Source organism: Phragmites australis, chromosome 4 (assembly GCF_958298935.1).
Source record: "Phragmites australis chromosome 4, lpPhrAust1.1, whole genome shotgun sequence".
Classification (NCBI taxonomy): domain Eukaryota; kingdom Viridiplantae; phylum Streptophyta; class Magnoliopsida; order Poales; family Poaceae; genus Phragmites; species Phragmites australis.
This window is the reverse complement of record NC_084924.1, coordinates 36,761,829-36,786,187: the sequence shown is the minus strand read 5'-3', so window position 1 is coordinate 36,786,187 and position 24,359 is coordinate 36,761,829. Positions and strand designations below refer to the sequence as shown.

Sequence of the window (24,359 nt, the reverse complement as noted above, 5' to 3'; positions counted from 1 at the left end):
GGCATACCTGCATTCCGAGTGCCAATATGGCCTTCTCGGCAATTGAAGTGCCAATATGGCCCTCTCAGCACTTGGACGCTACATGGCAGCTTCTCGGCTATGGAAGGGCCTGGAAGGGCCGAGAAGTGTTACACGCACGCCAACAACCTGTGTGGCACCGACATAGCTTCCTGTCCCACCACTAGTCAGCACACCGAATATCGATAGGCTTTTCAGTTACCGATAAGGGGCTAGTCGGCGCTCTAATTGCGGATAAAACATACCCGACAATTGTAGTGTAGATTGACACATATATGTGCAATTTTCCAATTTTGAATTATATTTTTACCATTTTTAATAAAATTATATTATTTAAATAAATTCACAGGCCTGCACTCGCGTCTGGATCAAGGCCGTACTTCGCACAGCAGCAACGTTCAGCCCGGTATATCAACAGGTTAGCTAGCGAAAAGACAAGGAGAGCTAGCAATCGTTGGGGCTTTATTATGGTTTTAGGGTATGTTCGATGAACTAGACGATCGAGTTCGAGTCGCACAAATGCATGGCACCTGATAAACCCAACTGGATCGTAGTATGTCTTATCACACGGCCATGGCTATAGCAGATTAGCAGTACAGCTAGATCATGCATGCATACCGGCCCGCGGCCTAGATACCCTAGTTGTCGGTGCCGACCGACCTAGCTAGCTCGGCCGGCCAATTGGAACGCAGGATTTGAAATGCCTAACCTGCTGCGTGCGTTTTATGACTTCATTGCACGTCCTACGTTCAGAAAAGATGTACGGTGTTTGTTCGCAGCGCCCTAGCCTGCTTCATGTACGGACCACAGTAGGCACGATTTCTCAAGTACGCGAATAGTACGCTTCCTTTGAAATTATTTCCCTTGTTGGCTGGCACAGATCGTTGTTCATCAACAAATTAATCGGAGCCGTTGTGTTCATCATCCGTATCGCCGCCGGTGCCGTCTCCTCGCACAGCCGGCCAGCCACGAACCGCTCTGATTCTTTGCTTGGGAACGCGGTAGATCGCGCGCGTCGAAACATAGCCCGATCACGATGCCACGAATCCCAGGTAAGATACTTATAAATATTTGGCTTCTTGTGTCCCCTGATTTTGACCAACGATTGTCAAAACCCCAAAAGGAAATTAATGGAGGTTCCCGTGAAGAACAAGTCCAGTCCGGCCGATAGCCCGCCGAGACCGTTCCAGAAGCAAGTGGAAGGACCCAGCAAAAATAATCCCACGCAACCGGTCGACGAAAGGAAGATGAGATCGAGGCCTCAACCAACCGGGTAATTAAGGGGGCGATCCGACATGCAAGTTGCGCCACTTGCGCACATAATTTACTCGTGTCACGTACATGTGGTGCAAGTAGCGCACAACTTGCAGGGGAGCCTGTAATTATTATCCAACCTAATTAACAGTAATTAATCATACCAGGCGGTCAATACGAAATGTGGTGCAAGTAGTAACGTCGAAACGGCCGGTGGGATGTGGAGAGGGACGGGATGAAGCAACAGGCGCAAGTTGGGCTTTGGCTTGGCTGGCGCGGAGAGGGACGGCAGGCAGTACAGCTCGAGAAAATAATTTATATTTCTTTCTTATTTTAATAATTTACAGATCGTGAGACGTTAGGCCTTGTCTAGTATATTTAATATCTGAATCTAATTAATATTTTCTCCGTTTTTCAATAATGGTCACTTTGACTATTTTATTTGTTTTTAAATAGTTATCACTTCACTTTTTTAAAATGTAGTTTTCAATTTTATCCTTACAAAATATCTCTTATTCACTTATTTACGGTAGGTTCTAGAATATTTGAGCTAGTTTTTGAGAGCATTTTTGTTATTTTACATTTAAAATTGGGACTACCTTTATTATACCTTGGTATGTATGTTTGACCAAAAGTGACAAGTATTGAAAAACGGAGGGAGTGGCTAAGATAATTTATATTTTTCTTATTTCATCATTTATAAATTTTTTATTATAAATTTATGATATTTTTTTATTATATATCATATTGTAAATTATGTTCAAATCATAAATACATGATCAGATGCCATTATTTCCGTACAGCTCGAGCCGTCGTGACGCGCCGCAAGTGGGCGGCACATTTGCGTCCGGCACCCTGGGTTTAAACTTTAGTCTCAGAAAAGGGTTCTTCCCACGGTGCCCTTCGCGTCCAACTAAGTTTTGTCCTTCCCCCACCGACGAACAAAGGATCTGACGAGCGACGGCTCTGACTAATCAATCGGCACGGCCGGGTTTCCTCTGGGATCAATGAATGAATGATCTTTTTTGCTTCTCCGCCATCGGCCCTTTCGATTACAGCAAATTCATAACTGCAATGAAGTCATACACAAACATGACGCGGATCGGAGGATCGAGATGAACTATCAAATCGAGGGGACCGTTTTGTTGTGCTTGTTGATCTAAAAACGTTGATTTGCTGCACGATCTCTGCTCGTTAATGCATATGCATATGGATTGGCAGCTAGATGTATGCCATAATGCTCATTCGTGCTTCCTTGTGTAGCTTTATGCATCGATTACTGAACATTAGAGTAGCAACAGCCAGGGACGAAGCTACATAGATGGACCCGAGTGCACTGGCATCAGAATTAAAACAAAAATTCAGTGATTAGTAACTAATTCTCATCTCTTGTGCACCTCTGGCTCAAACATGCACACCACCGACACTGTGGTCGTCTTTAAAACGCTAGCTTCGCCACTGGCGACAAACAGGTCTGTGTATATGTTGTTTTTTAGCACCGGATCTCTTTCTCAGGACCTTCATTAGAGGTCTTTTAATGGGTACAAGTCCGAGGTTCGAGTGAGCCACGCTCGCTTGCTCTGTGTATATGTTGTCGCTGCGTTCGCAAACAAGCTTGATCGCGCAAGTGATATTGGAAGCGGGGCAGACGGGAATGTTGTTCTTCGTCGCTTGTGTTCGATGCACTAGATCTTGCTACACATGAACATATGGTACACAGAGATCAAAACTTGCAAAAGGGCATATGTACAATCTTGTGCGATTTAGGCCTTCCAGAGACAATATCTATATTTCGAACATATGTACAGATCAATTCAAGCATGTACCGGAACTGAAATCTCTATCGATTATACTTGTCATCTCTTGAATCTTTTGGACAAGGGAGGGAGGGGTGTGTGTCTCGCAACAACGAGAAAAAGGGGGGTTAAATGTGAAGAAACCAAAGAAAGAAGAAAGGAAAAGGCTCACGCGCCGAAGAAACACGCATCCCTTATTCCCTCCGGCCCGGAAAAACGATCGATCGGTTACCCATGGAGGTGCACGGAGGCCTCACGCGAGCCTCTCTGCTGTGTTAGCCAGCGACTGGAGGTTGCACTTGACGATGGTGTCGACGAACACGCGGGTGTCCTCGGGGGTGTTGCCCGGCGGCACGTCCACCACGTAGGACTCCACGACCACGGTGGAGGCGTCGGGCGCGGCTGGAGACGGGTGGACGGTGGTGACGGAGAGGTAGTTCTGGAGCCGGTGCTCGCCGCCGACGACGCGGAAGCTGAACACGTGGCTCTCGTCGTCAAGGATCTCGAGCCGCTCGCGGCTGGACGCTGCGGGGAGGCCCGAGACGACGCGCACCTCCCTGAGCGTGCCCACGCCGCCGTCGCCCGCCAGCAGTGCGCAGCTGCGCACGAACCGCTTGTACGCCTGCGGCTGGTCGAACCGCCGCACCACGGACCACACCGCCGCGGCGGGCGCCGAGACGTGCTGGACCACCGCAGAGCAGCACCGCCCGGGCCCCGGCGCCGCGTGCTCGTGGTGCTGCGCCGCCTCCGCCGGCACCTCCCCGTCGTGCGCCCCGCACCTCATCCCTGCCGCGGTCGAAGCCGCGCAGCTGACGCCGACACAGACGCCAGCCAGGACCCGGCCGTGGTGCTGGTGCGCCATGCTGGGGCTGGACGCCTGGATGCACGGCATGTTTGCGCTGGCTCTTGGTCTGCTGCTACCTGCCTTCCTCTTCTCTTCTCGTGCGTGCGCCGCGCGGTGGAATTTCTTGCGGCGGCGGTGTGGGCACTGGGGGGATGGTGGGAAGAGGTTGTTGCGGTAGAGGCGTATATATATTCGTAGGGCGCCAACTTGTCCTGGCTTGTACTACTGTTGCCTATATATATCTAGTTGTGTGATCACTTCAATTGCGTTTGCTCTTTAATTAATTAACTTTTCTTGAAGTGGAGTTTAATTATGAGAAATTTGGCCAAGTTGCATGGGGAGCTTGTATTTTCAGTGTTTTTTTCGACTTCGGCATGTTTCATATAGAATTAGTTCAGGCTTGGATAATCTGATGATGAAGCATTGTACTCCATCTCTTAAGACGTATTTTGTTTTTAAAAAAAAGCAAGTGCGCAAGCAACAAACGCAACATGCAAGTCTTGATGCAACCCGGGGTGATTAATTTAAGTGCGAGAGGGGATTGTGTTTGGGCCGGTGAAATATGACTTAATCGAAAGATTTTTCAACTGATAGTAATAGTGATGTAATGAAAGTGGAGCATAGAATGGGTGAGGCAAGTAGGGCATCAAGTTGGTTGAGATGAGTTTATATATCCCCACTGTGCTTGCCCTGGACTGGAGGTGCCCATTTTTATATCGATCAACCCCTCTTGCACTATCTTTGTTGCTTTCCGTCGTCGTGATCCCCTCCCTTTATGATTATTAATCTTTCACCAACTAAAAACTAATGCTACAATTAAAGTTGGCACGGTCGTCAACTTGTCCGCTGCTCTTTTCTTCAGATGAAAGGACCACCAATTAAAGTTGTTCTTGTATCATCTCACCCCACCCCACCCACGCACACAAAAAACTCTACTTGTCTTACAATAGTGTAGCCCAGGTGTTGATTTTTTTCGTATATACAGATAATCTCATTTCTTAATTAAACATGAATCACTAAATATAACCCAGTAATAGTGTTTACATGTTTTCATCTACCGTGAGATAAGCATAGGTGCGAAAAAAAAAACTGAATCATATGCATGGACCACGATAAACCCAAAGGAAATTCCTGACAACGTGTTTACGACAAGGCTGGCAACACGGTCTCTTTCCAGCCATGATTGTGCACGGCAAACATTTTGCAAGGCGACACTTTAGCAAGTACCTATACCTATGACATAAAATAGCACAAAATTTGCCTTTTTTAAAAATAAAATAGCATGATCGATGGATTAGCTTACTTCTTCCACCGAGCGTTCTTCTTCCACGCACATGATCGATACATATGGTACGGTAGGAGAAATATAGCGTACCACAAGATTTTTCAGGACTTCCATGCACATGATCGATCCTGCCTTCAATAAAGGCTGATGATTAATTGATTGCCCTAACAATTTTAACAAAGACACGAGCTCAGCCAATAAATTAATGGAAGAGCATGCAAGAACATAAATGCATTACTACTAATCAACGTGTTACTATGTTGCTACTCCCTCTAGTCACAGGTATTGACGTTTTGGCAATGACAAGGTATTTAAATTATACATTTCACTATTATTTTTTATTATAATATATTTTTAAACTCAATAAAATCATGATATTATGAAAGTGCATTTCAAAACAAAACTACACATATGATTTCTATATTTATTACTTTAAAAGTTTTTTTTTTGAGTAAAGAGAGCGCTTTATTAATTAACCATCAAAGTTATTACAATTGTTGAGGAAGAGCTCATGAATACAAGTAGATGTCTGCGCACACCACAAAACGTTGTGCACAGACCTAACAACTAATTGAGCAAATTCATGAGGTATGTCCAGAACGTCAAGAATTTGTAATACGGGCACTACATGCTATTACTGTTAGATTGATCTCTAACCTTAACTGGACCCAACGGCCCAGTTGGGCCCTTGATCAGCGCCCTGATCGGGGGTGCCCAGCCCACTATGGCTGGAGGGCCCCTGTCACCCTGCGCTATATAAAGAGGTGGGGGCCGGCGGCTCTTTCACGAGGTTCGACTGAGCCGTACACCCCACCGAAACCCTAACCCTAATCCGATCTAAGAGGGGCGCAGCCAGTGACGGGAAGCCACCAGCCGCACCGCCCTGCTCCACCACGTCGACGGCTACACCGACACTGTCCCCGACCGTCGCTGCCCGTGCGCAGACTCCATCAACGAACGTGATGGAGGCATCTGGGTCATCTACCCCGGAGGTATCAGGTTCGTCCCTCTACCTCTCCTCTCTGTCTCTCTGTCTCTCAGTATAGATCGAGTCCTAGGTTTTTGATTCAATTGATAAGCTAGAAGTCCCTCGGGTCTACTCTAGATAGATTCAATAGTCTCAACAATGGTACCAGAGCCTCGGTTGCTAGTGTAGATCTCGACAAGGGCTAGAATCGATTAGAAAAGGAAGTGGAAGGTTAGATCCAGTGCGGGTCTAAGAAGAACAGAGGGTTTCGGTGTAACCCTAACCCTAATTGGGTAAAAGAAAGAAGAGAAGGAGGGCTCGGCACACAAGGCCGAACCCTAGAATCCGCAGAGACTCTCTGGGGAAGAAGCACAGTGAAACCCTTCCCCTTCTTCCCCTTCGTTTTGCTTCTCTGCTGCTCGGATTTAACAGTTTGGAGGCTTACCTCGCCGTTGCTGACACCGCCGTAGCGCGGCTCGCCGGCGCGTGGGGAGAAGAAGGCCGAGCCGGGGTGCTGCTCGCCGGGCTCTGGCCAAAAGGGGCGCCGCAGCCAGGCCGCTCGACGGCGGCGTGCTCACCCGCTGGGTAGCGCGCTCGCCGGCGAGAGGGCCGGCGACGGCGCTGAGTCCTCGGACTTCGCTCGCTCGCTCGTGCTCCGCTGCGGCTGAGAGAGAGAGAGAAGAGAGAGGGGCGAGTGAGCTAGGGTTTCGGCCGTCGCCGGCCGAGCGCCGTTTTGTTCGCGCGATACGGACGGACGACCGTCGGATCGGCGCGGACGGCCGAGATTGAACGGGCCACTTCGCGGCCCAGGCGGGGCGCGCGGCTGCGGCACTTTGCCGGCCCAGGCCCACGTTGCGGCCTAGGCAGGCAGTGCGCGCGCGCGACAGAGAGGGGCCGGGCTGGGGTGCCGAGATGGGCCGAGCCGTTTTGGGCCGAAAAGGAATTGAAAATGCAAATTGGCTCAAAAAGTAAATAAATAAATAATAATAATAATAATAATATAATAATAATAATAATAATAATAATAATAATAATAATAATAATTTTCCCTGTGGGTAAAATTCATGAAAAGAGTTCAATTTTTCCGCTGCATATTTTAAAGATTTTATTTTCACTATTAAATTCGAACCAACGGGAGAATTTAATTTTGAAAAATGGATATGTTTATCATAATGTTGTTATTCTGACCAACGTTGATTAATGGCAATATTATAATGAATTTAATCATGCATTAATTCTATTTCTGCCCAACGGTGATGTAGATTTAATGTATAAACAGTTGTATGTTTTAATTTTGACCAACGTTGAAATCAAGGCATGCAATTGTTGTTATTATTTATGTTCTCACTGTATATGAATTGTGTTTTCAGGCGGATACAATTTGATGAGTTGTATCAAAGAGATCCCCACTCTCAAAGGTGACAACTACACGGAGTGGAAGAAAAAGATAGACCTGGCCTTCATCTTGGCTGAGGTGGACTGGGTAGTCACCTCACCGTGTCCCACTGAACCTGTCGCACCGGTGAGGGAGACAAACGAGACTGATGCCGCTTGGGCAACTAAAGAGAGGGATTTTGAATCCCAAAAGATGTCCTATCACCTTGAGCATAGGAAGTGGTTCACTGCCAACAAGAAATGTTTGGCTGTGATAAAGAACACGATTGAGCCTGCAATTTTGGGCTCAATCCTAGAGTATCACACGGTCACCGAGTACCTCGATAGAATAAAGAGTCAGTTCACTGGCTCTTCAAAGACATATGCTACCCAGCTGATAAAGCAGCTGGTGACAGAGAGGTACTCTGGAAATGGTGGCGTAAGAGAGCACATACTAAGGATGAGCAATTTGGCATCTAAGCTGAAACCAATGGATCTGGCTCTCAAGGAAGAGTTCCTTATCCATCTGATTTTTGCTTCTTTGCCAAAAGAGTTTGACACTTTTGTTGTCAACTACAACATACAGCCCGAGAAGTGGGACTTAGAGAGGCTCATGGCTATGTGTGTGCAAGAGGAGGAGAGAATAAAAGCTGCCAATGGTGGCACTATCAATTATGTAAAAGACAACAAGAAAAGGAATTATAATGCTAACTCCTCCTCAAAGTCAAAGGGAAAAGGTCCACATCAGCCTCAGCAGAATAAGTTCACAGTGGAGAAAAACCAGTGTCTCCATCGCAAGAAGACGGGACATTATAAGAAAGATTGTCCTGATTTCTTAAAGATGATCATGGCAAAGAAAGGTGAGAACATTATTACGTTCATAAATGAATCTCTGTATGTACAGTATTCGAAATCTACTTGGTGGATTGACTCAGGTGCAACTGTTCATGTTGCTAATTCTTTACAGGGATTCTGTTCGACGAGGACTACGCAAAGAAGAGAAAGACACATTAAAGTTGCAAATGGAGTCCGAGCAGATGTTGAAGCTGTTGGCGATCTTTCTCTAGAGCTTGCTGATGGCTTCACACTTTTACTTAGAGATGTACTTTATGTTCCCTCTTTACAGAGAAACTTGATTAGTGTTTCATGCTTGGACAATGATGGATATGATTGCCATTTTGGAAATGGCAAATGTAAGATAACATTTAATAATGCATGTGTTGGTCTTGCTATCTTACAAAATGAGCTTTATTTATTATCACTACGTGATGATGTGAATGTTGTATGCGATGATGGGAACGTTGCGTGCGACAATGAGAATGTATCCTCGTCTGCGGATGTGAACAGAAAACGAAAGAGAACTCACGATGCGTCGTCGAAATTATGGCACTGTCGTTTAGGCCATATTTCGAGGGGGAGAATAGAAAGACTAGTTAAGAATGATATTCTTCCTTCATTAGAGTTCTCAGATTTAGAACAATGCAGAGAATGCATAAAAGGAAAATATGTAAAGAAAATTAAGAAAGATGCCAAACGAAGCACAGGAATTCTACAGATTATTCATACAGACATCTGTGGTCCGTTTCCTGTAAAGAGTGTGGATGGTTATGATTCGTTCATAACATTCACAGATGATTACTCCCGTTATGGCTACATTTATCCAATCAAAGAAAGAACAGAAGCATTGGATAAATTTAAGATATTTAAGGCAGAAGTTGAAAACCAACACAATTTAAAGATTAAGATAGTCAGGTCCGACCGTGGGGGGGAATACTATGGTCGGCATACCCCATATGGCCAAGTTCCTGGACCTTTTGCAAGGTTCTTACGGGAGAATGGCATAGTTGCCCAGTATTCTACACCGGGCGAACCTCAGCAAAATGGAGTAGCTGAAAGGCGCAATCGTACCCTGATGGATATGGTGCGCAGTATGATAAGTTACTCCACCTTACCGTTGAGCCTGTGGATGGAGGCATTAAAATCCGCCATTCATATTCTCAATAGAGTACCAAGTAAGTCGGTGCCCAAAACACCGTATGAGTTGTGGACAGGAAGAGTACCCTCACTAAACCACTTACGTGTGTGGGGGAGTCCTGCTGAGGCTAAAGTATTTAACCCAAACATTGGAAAACTAGATCCCAAAACAGTAAGTTGCCATTTCATTGGCTACCCAGAAAAGTCAAAAGGTTTTCGTTTCTACTGTCCAGACAGACATACAAAGTTTGTAGAAACGAGACACGCTGTCTTCCTAGAGGATGAAATGATGAGGGGGAGCATGGTAGCTCGAGAAATTGACCTTGAAGAGAAGCGGGTGTATGCACCCACTCCGATGATTCATGAGCCATTTTTCTCACTACCTGCTGTCGCTGCACCGACAATGCAAGATACTGTGGTGCCAGCACCTGTTGTTATTCCACCTGTGGCAATAATGAATGACGATGAGGAACATGTTCTTCAGGATCCTGTAAGACCTATTGCCACACATGAGGGGGAGCAACAACAGCCTCAAACAGAAGATGTGCCAAATGTGGAGGCCCCTAGAAGGTCTCAAAGAGTTAGAAGATCAGCTATTCCTGCTGATTATGAAGTGTACAACACTGAAGAATTTCAAATGGAGGATGATCCCACCTCATTTGAAGAAGCCATGAGAAGTGATCATTCATCAAAGTGGCTTGAGGCCATGGAAGATGAAATGAAATCTATGAATGCCAATAAAGTTTGGGACTTGGAAATAATTCCTAAAGGAGCCAAAATAGTAGGCTGTAAATGGGTCTACAAAACCAAACTTGACTCCCAAGGGAATATAGAGAGATATAAAGCGCGACTTGTGGCAAAAGGCTTTACGCAAAGAGAAGGGATTGATTACAATGAGACCTTTTCTCCAGTCTCATGTAAGGATTCCTTCAGAATCATAGTGGCGTTAGTGGCACATTACGATTTAGAATTACATCAGATGGATGTAAAGACGGCATTTCTCAACGGGGACTTGGAGGAAAATGTTTACATGGCACAACCGAAAGGATTTGTCATGGAAGGAAAAGAACGAATGGGATGCCGCCTAAAGAAATCCATTTATGGATTGAAACAAGCTTCAAGACAGTGGTACTTGAAGTTTGATCAGACAATAAGGAATTTTGGGTTTAAAGAGAATGTAGAGGACAATTGTATCTATGCAAAGTTTGTGAATGGGAAGTTTATCTTCCTTGTCCTGTATGTAGATGATATCTTACTTGCTAGTAGTGATGTCAGTCTACTACTGGAGACAAAGAAGTTTTTGTCCTCAAAATTTGATATGAAAGATCTTGGTGAAGCTTCGTTCGTTCTAGGGATCGAGATTCACCGAGATAGAAGTAAAGGGGTATTAGGACTATCACAAAAGGCATACATAGAGAAGATCTTAAAGAAATTCAGTATGCACAAATGTAGTCCCTCACCTGCTCCTATAGTCAAGGGCGACAGATATGGGGATTTTCAATGCCCCAGGAACCAGTATGAGATCGATCAAATGAAAACGGTTCCATATGCTTCAGCTGTCGGAAGCTTACAATATGCTCAAGTATGTACGCGCCCTGACTTGGCTTTTGTTACCGGGTTACTTGGCAGATTCCAGAGCAATCCTGGAACAGAACACTGGAAATTAGTAAAGAAAGTCTTGCGTTATTTGCAAGGAACGAAAGGCCTCATGATGACGTATAGAAGATCAGATTCACTCCATATAGTGGGATATTCTGATTCTGATTATGCGGGAGATGATAGAAAATCTACGTCTAGATATGTATTCACTCTCGCAGGGGGAGCTATTTCATGGAAAAGCTCAAAACAAACCGTCACTACATCGTCCACAATGTATGCCGAGTTTGTAGCGTGTTATGAGGCAACGGGGCAGGTGAACTGGCTAAAGAAGTTCATACCCGGTTTGAAGGTGGTTGACGACATCTATAGACCACTTAAGTTATACTGCGATAATAATCCAGCAGTACAGTATGCTCACAACAATAAGTCAAGTGGTGCTGCCAAACACATTGACATAAAGTATTATGTTGTGAAAGATAAAGTCCGGGATCATGTCATAAGTCTTGAGCATATAAGTACCGAAAAAAATGCTCGCGGATCCGCTTACAAAAGGCTTACCACCCAACGTGTTCAGAGAACATGTAGCCGGCATGGTTTTAAGGGAAAGCCTATAATTCCTGGACAAAATAAGGCCCAAAAGTTAAGTATCTATTTCAGAACAGAGTGGTGTGTTGTAGCTGTTAAATCTATCGATAATTGACCGTGACGATGAGACATGCTCTATGCGCTAATCTGTAATGGAATGAACAAAAGTAAATGATATGAAAATGAAAGATGGAATGAGATCAAGGGGGAGATTGTTAGATTGATCTCTAACCCTAACTGGACCCAACGGCCCAGTTGGGCCCTTGATCAGCGCCCTGATCGGGGGCGCCCAGCCCACTATGGTTGGAGGGCCCCTGTCACCCTGCGCTATATAAAGAGGTGGGGGCCGGCGGCTCTTTTCACGAGGTTCGACTGAGCCGTACACCCCACCGAAACCCTAACCCTAATCCGATCTAAGAGGGGCGCAGCCAGTGACGGGAAGCCACCAGCCGCACCGCCCTGCTCCACCACGTCTACGGCTACACCGACACCGTCCCCGACCGTCGCTGCCCGTGCGCAGACTCCATCAACGAACGTGATGGAGGCATCTGGGTCATCTACCCCGGAGGTATCAGGTTCGTCCCTCTACCTCTCCTCTCTGTCTCTCTGTCTCTCAGTATAGATCGAGTCCTAGGTTTTTGATTCAATTGATAAGCTAGAAGTCCCTCGGGTCTACTCTAGATAGATTCAATAGTCTCAACAATTACTACAATAACTCTCTAATGACCCGCTTAGGACTCTGTAGCAAAACCTACAATAACAGGGTTTCAGACTCGTGAATTTAATTTTGGGTTAATTCGATATATGTCATTGCAAATATACGAGGTTTTAGATATGCCACTACTGATTTTAGACTTAGAAATAAGCCATTACAAACTTGTGGAATTTAGACGTATGTAATAACAAAAGTTTTATTGACCTCACTTCCCCCCCCTCTCTCTCTATCGCGCATGATGCCCACTGACTCCTAGACCCGACAACCTCGTTGACAACCTATCTCTGTTCCCCCTCCCTTTCTTCGTTCACCCCCAAGATTCAATTGTCCCCATGGTCGTCGCCCTCAGATTTGGCAAATCTTGTGGAAGCCCTCGCCATTAGAGGAGGAGTAGTGCTATGAAGGCCAATCGACCCAGGTCCAGCTGGTAGCACGTCCAGTAGCCAATGGGTGCAGCAATGTGTCTCCAGCATCGACGGTGGTGCGTTCCTCGAAGCCCTTGCCGTTAGAGGAGGAGTAGTGCTATGAAGGCTAATCGACCCAGGTCCAGCTGGTAGCGCGTCCAGTAGCCAACGGGTGCTACAATGTGTCTCCAGCATCAACAGTGGTGTGTTCCTCCACCTACCAGCTCCACGCTAGAGTTGAAGGAGAAGCCATGTTCTAGGATGGCCGGATCTAGGGGCACTGCACTCGGGACGACCAATCCTGGTGGTGACGGTTGATGGTGAGGGGCTCGAGTGCTGCTGTCGTCCCCGAGCTGACGAGAGAGAGACGTGGGATGGTGGGGATCCACCGACCAAATGATGAACCTAGGCGTCGGTGGGGCAATTCTGACCTACGAGGAGAATATTATTGCTACAAGAAGGGAATCAAAGGGGAGGAGGAATAAAGACATGAAGACCAATTTGGTCCAAAAAAAATGTAATGGCACATTTGAAAGTCTAAAGTAGCAGTGGCATATCTCAAATCTACCATATTTGCGTTGGCGAAAACTACTGCAGCTGAAGCGGTCAGACTAATAAATCAATCAGCTTGCAAATTGAGATTAGCCCACTTGCACAAGGCTGGTGGACGAGATAAGGGCGCGAGCGAGGGGACGCAAGCAAGTGGGAGCCGCGCGTCGCTTTCTGAGATGCCAGTAGTACGCCTACACCCACGGCCAGTTGCGCCAACCGCAGCGTCACTGCTGATCACGAGCCCGCAACCCTGTTTCCCGCCCGGCGATCGCGGCACGCTGCGCTGCTTGGATCAGAAGCCTTCGCTGCGGTACCACCACCACCCCCACCAGAGCATGCAAGTGGGGTGTGCTCGTTGGAACGAGGACTGCTCGCAGCTCACGAGCGACGACGAGTCACGCCAGTGGTTGTAGCTGGCTGTTATCCGTTTTTTTAGATGGGCTGTTCTGCTTTACTCGGACTTTTTTTTGAGGGGACGGGCTATATATTTTTTGAGGGGATGCTTTACTCGGACTTTTTAGTTGCGTCTGAGCTTCGAGTGTCCTACAGCCTGCAACGATCGTGAGACTTAGGCCCAATCCAAAGACAGATAAACGTTGCCACTGTTCTGATCCTGTGCTTCATACTTTATAACGAACGACAGGACAAGGCCGTGTACGGCTTGTTTGTAGGTGGAATCGGATGACGAATATAGTTACGTCATATTTTTTTTATCGGAATCAAAATAACACACATATAGTTTCCGATACAGATATAAATAGTCTCAGTTATAAATATGGATCAATATAAATTAAATATATGACGAGTTAAATACATATAATGTCAGCTATATTGAGCAAAAGTAACAACCATATATCGCATATGTTATGATTATTCGATATTTATGTATCTACAACTCAACTACATTAGAGATTTAATAAGTAAATCAACGACATACTCTCATAAAAAGAGTTACGTTAGAACAAAATTAGAGAAGTTACGAATACTCATTATGCTGGTTAAAGCTTCTATTAATTATTTTAATAAATTGATAACTTTAAATAAAAATATATCAACTACAAACTTGTAAATCTCATCAAAAACTATAATTTTTATATAAAGATCGTCTCAAACGGATTCCGTATGAAAAAGTTAAAACTCTAAAAGATAAGCTCAGATAATTATGAGATAGTCTTAGACTATATCTAATTTTATTCTCAAATATCCAATATCTAAAAAATATCTAACTCTCTCCATCTGATCTGATATCTGATACAAATATCTAATATCCGATCCGATATTAAATCCTAGTATTTAAAACGGTTTGGTTAAAAACAACGAAAAAAAATCGGGCCCATTTTCACCATACCTGTTTGGATAAGCCGAGATCCAGCCCAACCCACGTGGAACAATCTGGCGCGTGAGAACCTCCTGGACTGACCTGTGAACGATTTTGAATAGGAATAGAGCAGGAATCCATGTGAAAAAAGAAGATACTCCAGAGTCCAGTCTGAGTCCCGCGGGCCCACCCAAATGCTTCCCCGTCTCCTCCCGCCCCGCCGCCTCCTCCTCCGAACCCTACCCCGGGCAGCCGCCGCCGTTGATCTCCAACGGAGGCCGTGCTCTTCGTCGTCGGCGTGCAGCCCGAGCCTGTCGATATGGCGGAGGAAGAAGGAGATGGGGAAGGAGGGCCTCATGGCGGTGGCGCAGCTCAAGCGGCTCGCGGCGCTGCCCCCGGCCGGGGGCCACCCTCGCCTGGAGCAGTTCATGCGCTCGCACGTCTCGCGGCTCCTCCGCACCGACCTCCTTGCCGTCCTCGCAGAGCTGCTCCGCCAGGACCACGTCATTCTCTCAATGAAGGTTTCACTCTCGTCCCAATAAAAGCTGTGTGATTTACTGTTTAGTCCATGACTACATTTTGCAATTGCTTACTATTGCTTGTAGTGTGGAAGAATCGACCTAATTGAAACGTTTTAGTTATGCAGCTCTCTCTCTCTCTCTCTCTCTCTCTCTCTCTCTCTCTCTCTCTCTCTCTCTCTCTCTCTCCCCGGGGAATAGCGTGCAATTTGGGCTTGCTGCGGGGTTTGAACTTGAACTTTGAATTACTAAATGGAGATTTTAGGGCACTGGTTAGGTTTGTTAGCGATAGGATTTTTGGTACATATCCCTCTAATTGTGGTATATATCCTAAAATCTGTAATTCCTCTAATTGCTCTCATTAGCCCTATAAATGGAACCCCAGGCATTCTGCTGGGTGTGACTAACCCCAAATCTCTCTCTCTCTCTACTTCTGCATGTTATCAGTTTAGGGTTCCTTCCAAGGCTTGCAACCCTAAGGCATCGCCGCTGGTTTCTCCACCATTGGACTCCACCTTCTGCTGCAATAATGGGGTCCGAGTGCAGCCTATCTTCTTCCTCCACCTCCGGCACCGCCAGGCTCATCGGCTCCTGCCGCGCGCCCATATCCGTCCTCCTCGATCTCGACGCCATCAACTTCATCAAATGGAACATCTTCCTCTACGCCCTCCTCGGTCGCCATGGCCTGCTAGCGCACATCGACGGGACTGGCGCCCAACCCGCTGATCCCGTGTGTATCAAAGATGACTGTGCCGTCCTCTCCACCATGTACGGTAGCATGACTCCGAAAGTTCTTGATATTATCCTCGACAAGAACATGAGCGCTCGTGTGCTTTGGGTCACCGCCGAGGAACTCTTCCTCGACAACAAGGAGAGCCGCTCCATCGTCCTCCTCAACGAGTTCCACGCTTTGCAGCAGGGTGATCTCAACATCACAACCTACTACAAGGAGCAGAAACGGCTCGTCGACACCCTACATGATGCCGACTCTCCTATCGAGGATCGTCGTCTCGTCCTCAACATTCTTCGCGGGCTCAATCCGCGGATGTCGCAGGCGGCCTCCTTCATCTCCATGTCGACACCATTGCCTTCGTTCGCCAAGACTCGGTCGATGCTCCTCGCCGAGGAGATGCGGATCGCGAACACAGCCAAGGCCGCTGCTGCTACCGCACTTCTCTCAAGCGCCTCTTGACTGCCTTCGTGCTCCGTCTCCTCGTGTCGAGACACTAACTCAAACGCCGCCAAGCACAAGGGCAAAGGAAAGACGAAAGGCGGCAACAAATCGTCCAAGGGTGGCAACGGTGTCCGATCGGGCTCATCGGCGCCTAGTCCCACTGACTCTTGGATTTGCTTCGACCCCGGGACAAACACATGGGCCACTCCGGCTCCTGGTGGCGCCGGTATCCTCGGTGCCAGACCCCAACAGGCGCTCACCACGATGGTCATGCCTCTGTACCAGTCGTCATTGTCCTCAGCGGGCTCCGCCCCCGCCTCTTGGGACAGCTGCCCTCGTAGCCACCTTGAACAATCTCACCATGAACAGTGGGTGGGTTGTCGACTTCGGAGCCTCCACGCATGTGACGTCAAACGATGATATCCTCCGGTCTCCTCGTTCCTTATCCTCCCCCTTTTTTGTCACGGTCAGGAATGACGCCTCCATGCTCGTCTCTCTTTCGGGACACTCCTTTTTGGCAGAAGAAAATATCTTCCACGAACAAGTGCGACGAGAGCACACACGAATGGCTCAAGCTTAGAGAAGAAGTGGAGATGAAGGAACACCAAATGTATTGATCGTCTAAAGATTCGTCATCTGGTCTGGTTTCCAGGGGTCTGTATTTATAGTGCCATTCGGGGTGTAAACGTATAAATATGCCCTTATAGAGATAACGCTACAAGTTACCGCTATACTGCAGGGACCTAGGACCAATCGAACTTACACTGCCCGAACTCTGGTAAAAATACTTTTACCCCTACCTAGAGATATTATCTATTATGGTAAATACAGTGGTGCAAGTAACCGTAAGGGTGCGATGCTGAGACAATTGTCAATTGCGGCACGGCGCCATATTGTCCTGGTGTCAGGATGACCTCCACTTGCACTGGCATTAACTACCGGCCACTTTGTATCAGATGACTGCAGGGGGTGTTCTTCCTTTGCTGATATTTCTTTCGGAGGCTAGCTGCCTCCCCTGCCTGGAGAAGGGACGGCCTGATGAGCTCTTAAGGCCTCCGAAGGTTACAGTCTCTGTGGGGAGCCCGGAGCCATAGAGCTCCAGAGTAGCACTAGATGGCAACTCTCTGGTAATGCCTATGGGCTGAGGCATTTCCCCTAATAGTACCCCCTCATCCGTTGGCCCCGAGGTTCGGAGGGTTGAGCAGATGTTAGAAGGAATTAGCTCCAGCCTAGTCTCGTAGTCAAGACCTCCTGAATCACCCCTCGTCATCGGGGAGTCTGTCCATAGTGACCGCAAGTGATGGTGGCGAGGCTCTGACAAAGACGATGTAGTCCGGAGGGAGTTACTTGGTTGCCCTGGGCTTCAGAGCCTATGTGAAGGTTAGAGGCATGGCCGTTGTTGGAGCCGAAGGTTGTCAAGGTTGTGATGGAGGTATGCGCTCCAGGCCCATGTGGGGGCCGGAGTGAGCCTTTCAGCCCCCCTGATGGTGAGTCTTTTTGTCACTTCAATCGTCGCAATGGAGATTATATGTGGAAGCAAGGTATTATCCTTTTTTTTCTCCAAGTATTTAAGGACGTGAAGTGACACTGGTGCAGTTGACCAGGTAACATGTGGGTTTGCCGGGGGTCTCGTGCTCACAGCCCTTGCACGCGCCGAAAAGAGGCTCGAGCCATAAATGCGACGAGACGTGCGTAAAAAACCAGGGTGTCGCTGTAGGATGTTGCCACGCGTACGGGGATCGACTAGGATGTAGCCACGGGCCCCTAGGGGAGTAATGGAAAGTGCCGCGAAGCGACGCCCACAACTGTTATGTTTTCTTCCCCGGGCGTGCGTGACTGATGGGTTCGGCTATAAAAACTGGGGTTAACCTAGATGATTACTCTTCCTTCTCATCGTCGGAAATGACGATGGCCTTGACTGGTTCGTCACCTCCGACGTCTGCCCTGGCTTCGCCTGTCGTGGCACCTCCGGTGGCGAGCGATCTCGCGGGCATGCTTGCAAGGCTAGAGTCAGTGCTTGCAAAGTTGGAACCGATGACCATCGTGCTTCCATCCATGTAGAGGGGGCTGCCTCCCGCTGCTTCGGCTCAATCTCCAATCCGAGCGGTCACTCCTGTCGTGATCATCGATCTTCAACGATGAAGGGGAGGCCAACTGGGATCTCCTGATGAAGGAGATCGACGAGAAGGCAGAAGCGAAGAAAGGGGCGGCCCAGACAGAAAAAGAGGCCAAGGAGGAGAGAAAGAGGGCTGTGGAGGAGGTCTCTTCGTCCTCGTCTTTGTCTTTCGACAGCTCGGGGGCTGGCTGCTGCATCAGCTTTCGTAGCGGTAGACCTCAGATGAAGCACATACATCGCTTCATGCGCGGTCTTTGTTAGGGCTTGTAGTTTTCTTTTGTCACCTTGTACTCTTTCTCCTCCTAGTTTGCTCTCTCAAGATTTGTTTCCTGTATGTCGGTGCTACTCTCTATAAGTGTCCTTTGGATGTGCAAGTTTTAGTAATATAACTAAATCCTTGGAATCGATAAGTGTTTTTTCTTGGATCGAAGTGTATGGCGATCCTCCGAACATGTGGCCAGACATGATATACCCTTTTTTCTATCCAATGTCGGTTCAAACTCCTCCCCAAATTTGTTCCAGATTTTCGATTGAAAGCGATCCACCTAGAGCTCAGCAGACGAGCTCTAGAGGCAGGGTCATCCGAAGCCGCGCGATGATGCGCCGGAGGAGTTACCGGAGGTGAAGGCAATGGCGAGGCCAGGGGAGGCGGTCCGCGACCCCCTCGGCCCTTAGCTGCAGCCAGGCTCTGGAGGCAGGGCCATCCAGAGCCCTGCAACACCCGTCACGCCATGCGCGACACCGATCATCGCCACTGGTAGTGGCACTGGACTATCCGACGCACTTCGCATCTGTGCCACCGGAACATCCGGTGCCTAACTCGCGGCACCAGATCACGATGGCTTGACTGCGGCACCAGATCACGATGGCTTGACTGCAGCACCAACCACGACACATGTGCCGCGGACCTCCGCCAGGCCAGCACTCGGCCCACATCCTATGCAGACACGTGCCAAGGACAGGATTGTCGTCCCTGTCGATCGGCTCAACATGTTCGCCATCCATAGTGTGCCTTCACCTATCCCAAAGACGTACCGCGCCGCCCTTCAGGACGCCCATTGGCGTCAAGCTATGTTCGATGAGTACTCTGCACTCATGGACAACGAGACTTGGACTCTAGTCCCTCGTCCCACTGGTGCTAATATCGTCTCTAGCAAGTGGGTCTACAATCTTAAGTTTCACTCTGATGGCTCCCTCGCACGCTACAAGGCTCGTTAGGTCGTTCGCTGCTTCTCTCAACAGCCGGGAATCGACTATGACGAGACCTTTAGCGCAATTGTGAATCCAGCTACCATCCGCGTTGTGTTGAGCATCGCTGCCTATCGCTCCTGGCCGATTCGCCAACTCGATGTCAAGAACGCTTTTCTCCACGGTACACTCGACGAAGTGTTTTGCAAGCAACCGTCTGACTTCGTCGACTTGTTTCAACCTCGGCACGTCTGTCACCTCAAGAAGTCCCTATACAGTCTCAAGCAGGCGTCCCACGCTTGGTACCAGCGGTTCGCCACATATGCTTGTAAGTTGGGCTTCGTGACATCCCTCTTCGATAGGTAGCTTTTTGTTCTTCGTGAAGGCAATGACGTCTCCTACCTGCTACTATACGTCGACTACATCGTCATCACTGCTACTTCCATTGAGCTTCTCTCACGTATCACCTGTCAGCTCCACGATGAATTTGCCATGATGGACCTTGGTGATCTCCACTACTTCCTCAGCATCTCGGTGAGTCGGTCACCATCTAGGCTTTTCCTGTCTCAGCTACAGTACGCTGCCGACCTTCAGCGCGTCGGCATGGTTGAGTGTCACTCAACCATGACTACCGCGGACACTCAGGCTTAGCTGCTCGCTGCGGCTAGCGATCCAGTCAAGGACCCGACGGAGTATTGGAGTCTTGCTGGTGCACTTAAGTACTTGACTCTGACGCGTCCTGACATCGCCTACGTCGTTCAGCAAGTGTGTCTTCACATGCATACTCCTTGTGAATCCCATCTTGCGCTCATCAAGCACATTTTGCGGTATGTGAAGGGCACGCTCGGCTTCGGTCTTCACCTCCATGCTACACCAGCTACCTCTCTCACCGCGTACTCTGACGCGGATTAGGCTTGTTGCCTTGACTCTCGTCGTTCGACTTCTGGCTTCTACATCTACTTGGAAGACAACCTGGTCTTGTGGTCGTCCAAGCGTCAGACTACAGTCTCCCGCTTTAGTGCTGAAGCGGAATACAGCGTTGTGGCCCATGCGGTTGCTGAATGTTGTTGGCTTTGACAGCTACTTCAGGAGCCTCATCTACCATTGCGGACTGCTACTCTCGTTTATTGCGACAACGTGAGTGCGGTCTACATGTTATTTAACCCCGTCCAACATTGACGAACCAAGGATATCGAGATCAACATTCACTTTGTGCACAAAAAGGTCTCCATTGCTCACGTTCGTGTTTTACATGTACCATCTAGTCTCCAGTTCGCCGACATCATGACGAAAGGGTTGTTGACTCAACTGTTCCTTGATTTCTGGTCCAGTTTCTGTGTCCGGTCCCCTCCCGCCGCAACTGCAGGGGATGTTAGCGATATGATTTTTGGTACGTATCCCTCTAATTGTGGTACATATCCTAGCAGCTGTAATTCCTCTAATTGCTCTCATGAGCCCTATATAAATGGAACCCAGGCATTCCGCTGGGTGTGGCTTCCCCCAAATCTCTCTCTCTCTCTTGCTCGCTATACTTTTGCAAGGTCGAAACTGGAATGCCTTCAGAGCATTGGGTTGTCAGGTTGCTTGCATATTGGTCTAGGAAATGGTAGTTCTGATGTGCTATCCGCATTGAAATGGCCTCCGCTGAAACAGGAGAATTTTTCAAAATCAGTTTTGACATTTCAAGAAGGGGGAAATAGGACTAAAGCAGACATAGATCAGAGGAAGTTGCTCGTCCAGACCTTGTAGCAGGGCCTTAGACTAAACGTGGGTTTCTTCTATGTTGTAATTATCCAACCCTAGCCCCCAGTCTGGGGCTGAGAACTCGTCATCTCCTTTAATCAATTGAAAGAATTCCTTCCCATTTCAAAAAAACTAGTAGATGATATGACTCTTCATTTGCACTGGCGTAGACTTTGTGCATGCATTGTGTTATTTGAATTGTAGAGCAGGGATGCTAATGCTGTATTTATGCAACATGTTGCTTATAATGTAGAATGCAAGTGTTAATCACGTCACTAACTACCGGCTTTTACTTTTTCTGAGGACTAAACAGCACCTTTAACTATACAAATTTGATGCATTATCTCCACTTGAGTTGCCTGCTGCAACAACGAATTAGGGACCTAGTTAAGGATGTCTGTGCTTCTTTATTTCCTCTGTGCTCTTCCTAAGCACACTGTAGTGTGTTGTTATGTGTAGCTAGCTATGTTCTATTCTTTTGAAAATAGGTATTTTGGGCGTTTTGTGCTATTTTATCAGAAACCAAGATGACATTGTGTACTTAGCTTAAAGTAGGACTGATCATTAGCTCATTGCTGTCCAAAACTTGAATAGTTCATTTTAACTTTAGGTAACGTCCCACAATGTCACTTTGCAGAAAGATTTTCTTTTGGTTTATTGCATTTTCTAATAAGCAGTTGAAGTGTTTTCGAGTGTTAAATAACTTGCTTAATACAATTATGATATTTGAAGCATTCTGTCGGCATAAATAGTTTGATTGGCTATGGTGCTTTTTATCATTACAAACTATGAACCTGCTGGGGTTTTAACTTTTTAAGTGCATAGTCCAATCACTCAGAATTTATTCGCACCCTTTGGCCCCTCAAGTATACAACAATAACAACAACAAAACCTTGAGTCCCAAGCAAGTTTGGGTTAGGCTAGAGATGCAGCCCAACAAGAGGCACACCAAGCAAAGAGAAATAAATAAAGAAAAAGATAGTAATAAAAGAAAATAGTAATACTACTAGTAAAGGATGTTTGATTTCTGTCATGGTTCTAGCATGTGGATCGCTAATTTCCAGGCACTCCTATCTTCTTTGCCTACATTCTGTTACTTCAAGCTTCTTTTTACTATCTCCTCCTATGTAAAAGTTGACCGATCCCTTCCTCTCCTTGAATTGTACTTGGTCCCTGAAGTATAGGCAGACTATTTTGGAATGCTGGAGTCCTCTAGAATTTGTCTCAGACTTGGTATTACATAACTTTATTCTTGAGTATGCTAAACTTGGAAGCAATTACTTTATTTACTTAATGAGGCTTGGTCTTGCTGATAGATGTTGAAACACACTTTTCAGAGACTACTGATAGATCTGTCCTGTTACCATTCAACTACTGTTTTCTTAATCACTTGGATACTTATTTCCTCTTTGTTCATTTTTTTGATATATTAGGCAGTTTTAATTGTAGAATCTTAAGGATTTGCCAATTATTCGGGTGCCGATTATGGATTTACCGCTCATTCTGTTGAAACTGAAGTTTTGTGTACCTTTTCATGGTGCATTATATGATTTACCATTTTGTCCTTTAAGCAATGCTTTTAGACAAGGCTTACCAACCTAAATGTCCGTGTGAGGCCAAGTCACTACTCACTAGAGACGAGGTGAGGCAAATTTATGAGGCAACTCAAGGAATGTCAACATTAATTGATAGCCTTATTGAATTCTCATATGCAAAAGATAAACTAAGTACCACCTAATCATTTAAAGAAATCTCAAGTCACCTTTTCACCTAGTACGACTCAGCCCGAGGGGCATATGAGTCTTTCACTGGGACCAAAAGTGACTAAAAAAACATGGAATGGGATTAGAGGGCCAAAATGGCTAATTATATAGTGCACCATGGAAATAAGTGGCAAGCCTTCAATTCCAATGGACTGAGTGCTAATCCTCAATTTCCCCTTTCTAGTTGGGGAGTGTGTCCAGCTTGGAGACGCACCTATGCTGTTATCGCATTCTAGAGTTGGATGTTTCCAAAGCTCCATGTTCCTAGAGCCTAGCATTCAGTGTATGACAAATAGTCATATACTCATATTTGAAGCTTGGTACATTTGTCTGCAATATTAAGCTATTGATTTGTTGTTACAGATATATGGTGTTGTGCGGAAAGAAATCTGGTACCGTCCCGATATGTACTTCTACCGAGACATGCTATATATGCTAGCCAGGAACAAGAAGATTGACGAGACAAGGCAAGTCTGGGCAGATCTGAAGTCTGAAGATGTGCTCTTTGATCAGCACACTTATGGCGACATTGTGAGAGCCTTCTGTGACGCTGGCTTAATTGACCTGGCAATGGAAATTTACGAGGACATGAGAAGCTCTCCCGACCCACCTCTCTCATTGCCATTCCGTGTCATCTTGAAAGGCCTGGTTCCGTACCCCGAACTGAGGGAGAAGATAAAACAAGATTTCCTGGAACTTTTCCCTGATATGATTGTATATGATCCCCCAGATAGCTTATCAGATGTAGATGACGAATTCAAGTTTTGATGAAATGTACATCCTTACGTTCATGTTCCCAGGCTTCCTGGAGTTACATCATAAGATCATTAAATGGCCACCTGATCAACTTGTGGTTCTTCCCTGCATTGTAGCGAAAGCTCCATTTCCCTTTGTTCTCTTGGCAGATCAGATCAGTTGTAAATGCAGTTGTTAGTTATTTTACCCTGCTCAAGAACTAGGTGTATCACCAATTTCTGTCTTGGTGAATAATGTTTGTTAATCTACAGCTTGAGAATTAGAGTCCTCCATTAGCTTGTCAGATGTAGACGAGGTATTCAAGATTTGAATCGTTTGATGAAATATACATCCTTACCTTTACGCTTCAATGCTTCCTGGAGTTACCATCATAAGATCTACGATAAGATTATAATTGCCCACCTGATCAACTATTT

General features: G+C 46.8%; 2 protein-coding genes across 2 annotated transcripts; one reads left to right on the top strand and one right to left on the bottom strand.

Annotated features, from left to right (window-relative positions):
• Nucleotides 1–3,026: 3,026 nt before the first annotated feature.
• On the bottom strand, nucleotides 3,027–4,112 carry LOC133916298 (abscisic acid receptor PYL4-like). The gene has a single exon (XM_062359914.1). It carries the CDS (start codon nucleotides 3,958–3,960, stop codon nucleotides 3,322–3,324), a length of 639 nt encoding a protein of 212 aa, XP_062215898.1. The 5' UTR covers nucleotides 3,961–4,112; the 3' UTR covers nucleotides 3,027–3,321.
• Nucleotides 4,113–14,831: 10,719 nt separating this feature from the next.
• On the top strand, nucleotides 14,832–24,226 carry LOC133916297 (pentatricopeptide repeat-containing protein At1g62350). The gene is made up of 2 exons (XM_062359913.1): nucleotides 14,832–15,206; nucleotides 23,551–24,226. Exons 1-2 carry the CDS (start codon nucleotides 14,880–14,882, stop codon nucleotides 23,953–23,955), a joined length of 732 nt encoding a protein of 243 aa, XP_062215897.1. The 5' UTR covers nucleotides 14,832–14,879; the 3' UTR covers nucleotides 23,956–24,226.
• Nucleotides 24,227–24,359: the final 133 nt, after the last annotated feature.